The sequence below is a fragment of the Phyllobates terribilis genome, unplaced genomic scaffold, assembly GCF_046119375.1.
Source record: "Phyllobates terribilis strain yellow unplaced genomic scaffold, ASM4611937v1 Scaffold_11__3_contigs__length_659146591, whole genome shotgun sequence".
NCBI lineage: Eukaryota > Metazoa > Chordata > Amphibia > Anura > Dendrobatidae > Phyllobates > Phyllobates terribilis.
Window position 1 is genome coordinate 488,756,842 of NW_027362771.1, and position 6,000 is coordinate 488,762,841.

A 6,000-nucleotide genomic window follows, 5' to 3' on the forward strand; every position below is an offset into this window, starting at 1 on the left:
ACAAGGATGGCATCTGTGTGTGAGAAAGAGAGAACACAAGGATGGCATCTGTGTGTGAGAAAGAGAGAGCACAAGGATGGCATCTGTGTGTGAGAACAAGAGAGCACAAGGATGGCACCTGTGTGTGAGAAAGAGAGAGCACAAGGATGGCATCTGTGTGTGAGAAAGAGAGAGCACAAGGATGGCACCTGTGTGTGAGAAAGAGAGAGAACAAGGATGGCATCTGTGTGTGAGAAAGAGAGAGCACAAGGATGGCATCTGTGTGTGAGAAAGAGAGCACAATGATGGCACCTGTGTGTGAGAAAGAGAGAGCACAAGGATGCCATCTGTGTGTGAGAAAGAGAGAGCACAAGGATGGCACCTGTGTGTGAGAAAGAGAGAGCACAAGGATGACACCTGTGTGTGAGAAAGAGAGAACACAAGGATGGCATCTGTGTGTGAGAAAGAGAGAGCACAAGGATGGCATCTGTGTGTGAGAAAGAGAGAGCACAATGATGGCACCTGTGTGTGAGAAAGAGAGAGCACAAGGATGACACCTGTGTGTGAGAAAGAGAGAACACAAGGATGGCATCTGTGTGTGAGAAAGAGAGAGCACGAGAGCACAAGGATGGCATCTGTGTGTGAGAAGGAGAGAGCACAATGATGGCACCTGTGTGTGAGAAAGAGAGAGCACAAGGATGGCATCTGTGTGTGAGAAAGAGAGAGCACAAGGATGGCACCTGTGTGTGAGAAAGAGAGAGAACAAGGATGGCATCTGTGTGTGAGAAAGAGAGAGCACAAGGATGGCATCTGTGTGTGAGAAAGAGAGAGCACAAGGATGCCATCTGTGTGTGAGAAAGAAAGAACACAAGGATGGCATCTGTGTGTGAGAAAGAGAGAGTACAAGGATGACACCTGTGTGTGAGAAAGAGAGAGCACAAGGATGGCATCTGTGTGTGAGAAAGAGAGAGCACAATGATGGCACCTGTGTGTGAGAAAGAGAGAGCACAAGGATGACACCTGTGTGTGAGAAAGAGAGAACACAAGGATGGCATCTGTGTGTGAGAAAGAGAGAGCACGAGAGCACAAGGATGGCATCTGTGTGTGAGAAGGAGAGAGCACAATGATGGCACCTGTGTGTGAGAAAGAGAGAGCACAAGGATGGCATCTGTGTGTGAGAAAGAGAGAGCACAAGGATGGCACCTGTGTGTGAGAAAGAGAGAGAACAAGGATGGCATCTGTGTGTGAGAAAGAGAGAGCACAAGGATGGCATCTGTGTGTGAGAAAGAGAGAGCACAAGGATGCCATCTGTGTGTGAGAAAGAAAGAACACAAGGATGGCATCTGTGTGTGAGAAAGAGAGAGTACAAGGATGACACCTGTGTGTGAGAAAGAGAGAGCACAAGGATGGCATCTGTGTGTGAGAAAGAGAGAGCACAATGATGGCATCTGTGTGTGAGAAAGAGAGAGCACAAGGATGGCACCTGTGTGTGAGAAAGAGAGAGCACAAGGATGACACCTGTGTGTGAGAAAGAGAGAGCACAAGGATGGCATCTGTGTGTGAGAAAGAGAGAGCACGAGAGCACAAGGATGGCATCTGTGTGTGAGAAAGAGAGAGCACAAGGATGGCATCTGTGTGTGAGAAAGAGAGAGCACGAGAGCACAAGGATGGCATCTGTGTGTGAGAAAGAGAGAGCACAAGGATGGCATCTGTGTGTGAGAAAGAGAGAGCACAAGGATGGCATCTGTGTGTGAGAAAGAGAGAGCACAAGGATGGCATCTGTGTGTGAGAAAGAGAGAGCACAAGGATGACACCTGTGTGTGAGAAAGAGAGAACACAAGGATGGCATCTGTGTGTGAGAAAGAGAGAGCACAAGGATGGCATCTGTGTGTGAGAAAGAGAGAGCACGAGAGCACAAGGATGGCATCTGTGTGTGAGAAAGAGAGAGCACAAGGATGGCATCTGTGTGTGAGAAAGAGAGAGCACGAGAGCACAATGATGGCACCTGTGTGTGAGAAAGAGAGAGCACAAGGATGGCACCTGTGTGTGAGAAAGAGAGAGAACAAGGATGGCATCTGTGTGTGAGAACAAGAGAGCACAAGGATGGCATCTGTGTGTGAGAAAGAGAGAGCACAATGATGGCACCTGTGTGTGAGAAAGAGAGAGCACAAGGATGGCACCTGTGTGTGAGAAAGAGAGAGCACAAGGATGGCACCTGTGTGTGAGAAAGAGAGAGCACAAGGATGACACCTGTGTGTGAGAAAGAGAGAACACAAGGATGGCATCTGTGTGTGAGAAAGAGAGAGCACAAGTATGGCATCTGTGTGTGAGAAAGAGAGCACAATGATGGCACCTGTGTGTGAGAAAGAGAGAGAACAAGGATGACATCTGTGTGTGAGAAAGAGAGAGAACAAGGATGGCATCTGTGTGTGAGAAAGAGAGGGCACAAGGATGACATCTGTGTGTGAGAAAGAGAGAGAACAAGGATGGCATCTGTGTGTGAGAAAGAGAGAGCACAAGGATGACATGTGTGTGGTTTTTTTTCAGGGACCTAAAAACTTGCATTGGCAAGATAGATCCAAGGTTTGGATCAAATTTGGACATATCTCCATGCTTTTGTGTGAAGTACTCAGTCCATGAAACAACAAAGACATGTGAACAGCCACACAAACTAGAATAGGTATGAGTACTATCCGTGAAAAACATAGAGAGAACTCGCACATGAAAAGCTGACGTCTGAATGAGCCCTAAAGAACAGCCAAATAGGAAAGCATGTTAGACAGGGGATTTCATAGAATGTTAGAGTTGGAAGGGACCTCCAGGGTCATCGTGTCCAATCCCCTGGACACAATGTGTATAGATACCAAACACTGAGTGGTTACAGGAACGTGGCTGATGGAAAAAAATGACATATGGAGTAAATTTCTGAAACTAATAATGAAAACCAAATTCATTGTAGATGCAATTTGCAGTCAAAATGTCGTATGTAACAGGAAGATCTGAGCATTTATAATTTTTGAGGTCTACTGTGATTTTTTTTCTTTTTAGACTCAGGAATCCTTGAACCCCAATAACCTGGAGTTTTGGATGGAAGACATCTACACTCCAGGTTACGACTCGCTGCTGAAAAGAAAGGAAGCAGAATTCCGGCGAGCCAAGGTCTGTAAGATGGCGGCACTCATCACCGCAGCTGCCTGTACGGTAATCCTAGTGATTGTGGTACCCATTTGCACCATGAAGTCCTAATCCCTAAAACAGACTGCTCAATTTGCATTCCCAATTTATCCTGTATAGTGACCAGGAATGGATAATGAAGGCTACTGATAGACATAAGTGGCAGTGGAATGAATGAGAAGAAACTAAAATATACAGAACAATATATAGGACACTCACAATGTACACATTACAAGTATGATGCTAGCATTTTCTAAGAACTCAGATGAAAGGAGTAGGAATTACACTATGGCATGTACTCTCTTGCAGTTTATGTAAATGGATAATAGAGACTACAAATCCTCCTCCCTCCAGAGAGATCCTCTTGGACAGTCATCACACGCTATAAAAGCCACCACAAAGAAGACATATCAAGCTAACACATGCACCGACCTCAAAGATGTGAATTCAGCATTCATCTGCATAAGGGAGAAGAGGAACGAGACATTTAGAGGACACACAGTGAACAGCCAAAGACGTGATGCAGCATCAACTGAACAGCAATACACAATCATTCCATCTTTCGTGCCTTTCTTCGATACATTGACAGCAATTCTTGCTTTTAGCATTACATTATTTTTTTATTTAACTATTAGAATAATTTGCCTCTTGTATGGTTTTGTCAGAGAAGTTCAGAACCATAATGACCCATATATGATGATCCATATATGCCACCCTCGGTGAGCTCACAATACCTGCATATGGAGTTAATGGACTCAAAGTTGTCACTCCCTGGTGTGGATAGTTAGGATAAGCATGATTGTTATTTAGTGATGACAGTGGAAGAATGTGTCTTCAAAACTGTAATGTGCAAAGCTGACATTTATACAGGTGGGTATATCTTGATTCCCTTTTCCTCTGTTAACATAGACATTTAAAGAAGACCTATCACCTCCTGGAAAACCTCATGAGGTAAAAGGAGACCAAAATATAACACTTTCTCAAATATTTAAAATTAGGATAAGTAAAAGAAATGTCTTTACTAGTGATGAAACCTCTTGTACCTTAAGAGAAGGAGGCTGAGGTTGGGCTCGCTACTGTCTCACTATATTAATGGTTGTGTGAGACTTTCTGCTTTTGACTAGTGATGGGTCGTTCACAAACGAATCGAGACAAAGAGCCGGCTCAATGCTGGGAACAACGGGAGACGGCACCCCAGTGAGAGCCATTAGATTCTCTAAATGACTCTCACTGGGGGTAAAATGTTTGGCAGATGTAACAACGCCCACCCGAACCAAACTCAGTTCAAGCATCAATTTAATTGGTTGGCTGAAAGTAGGTGAGTTTTGGCCGTGGGTGGGCAGGGTTTTGGCAGCGTTACCTTTATCTTAATAGGGATCCATTTAGGATATAAAAGTGCCGTCTCTTTTTGGTGAGCAGAGCCAAGTGAGCCAGATCACCAAAAAGAGCCGGACTGCCCATCACTACTTCTGACCTTGGATATATCAATGTTTGGGTGGAGGACCATGCTATTATTTTGTTTTCTACTGAATGTAGTGTTATTCAAAGCAAGATGAGTTCCTGTGTATTACAGAGCATCAGGAAGAGAAGGAGGCTGGAAGAAACAGTTACAGAGATAAAACATGTCAAGTCTCCCCAGTGTGTCTGCTATATACTTGCGGGGTATGTAGCTAGAGACTTAGATTATGGAGAAGCAGCTGTGTCCTGCTATTGCATATTAACCCTTTAAAAGCAGCTGCATATTTCTGCTCCTCCTTTATCTGCACTGTAGAATACACAGGGACATCAAAGTAAAACCTGCGACCTGGTAATACTAAGCAAAATCATATTTTGTTAACGATATGTATTTGAGAGAAGTCTTATACTTTCATCTTATCACTTTATGTGTTTTTCTTAGAAACGATAGGTCCTTTTTAGGTCCATGACTGATTCTAAAAGGAGTTGTCCAGGATTTATAAAAAGCTGCTATTTTTCTCCAGAAACAGTATTACTCCTGTCAGTTGGCAGTGACTGCTATTACAACTCATTCCCATTCAAGTGAAGGGGGATGAGCGGCGATACCAGACCCGCCAATGGACAGGAGAGACACTGTTTAAAGAAATAGCTGTTTTTCCTGTTGATTCCTGTTATGCATTCAAGTTCAAGGTGGGAAATTGCCTTCCTCGTAATACATTAAAAGCAGCATAGACTCAACCTGTATTAAAAGGGCAAGCTATTTTCTTACTCCTAAAAATCTGCAAATAAAAAAGTCAGATTATTTACAAGAGCAAAGACATTGAGAAATGTTAACTATATTATATAGATATATATATTGTATAATGTGAATGTATAAGAATATGCATTGTACTCAATACTACTATTAGCATGAATTCTATATTATATACAGAAACATAATATTTAATATTAAAAGGCCATGTCCTCTAGGCCAGGCATCTCCGATAGGCTATGTTTTGAGCTAAGTTAGATATATTTCTGGTCTATAAATAAAAAAAAATGGAAAGACCAAATAGGCGATATTTGGAATCATCAGCAAATTTATAACGATTAAAATGTGTAAAATCTATGGACAAGAAGAATGTAAGAGGAAAGTGTTATTTCATTAAAAATATTTGAAATGGATTATTTGTGTCTTGTGTATCTTTATAGAAAATTCCATAAATCTATGAGTGTCACAAAATGACTTTTTAGCCTTTATAAAACATATCTCAATCCGCATGCCAAGATGTATGTATCATAGAGGTAGCCAATGTTGCTGCTTTAGGGCCACAAAAGAGAGGATGCCCAGGCCAGGTTGGCTAAATCCCCTAGCTTAAAGGGAAACTGTCATTTCAAAAACTCTATTAACCT

The 6,000-nt window shown here is 42.7% G+C and overlaps 1 protein-coding gene across 3 annotated transcripts in view; it reads left to right on the plus strand.

Moving 5' to 3' along the window:
- The window catches only part of MINAR1 (membrane integral NOTCH2 associated receptor 1), a 157,325-nt gene extending 151,569 nt beyond the window's left edge, over window positions 1-5,756 (plus strand). For all 3 annotated transcript variants that reach the window (XM_073653527.1, XM_073653526.1, XM_073653528.1), the window contains one exon: window positions 3,028-5,756. In XM_073653527.1, coding sequence (XP_073509628.1) covers window positions 3,028-3,225 — 198 coding nt within the window. In that variant the 3' untranslated portion in view covers window positions 3,226-5,756. The remainder of the gene's footprint in view (window positions 1-3,027) is intronic.
- The last annotated feature ends 244 nt before the right edge of the window (window positions 5,757-6,000 follow it).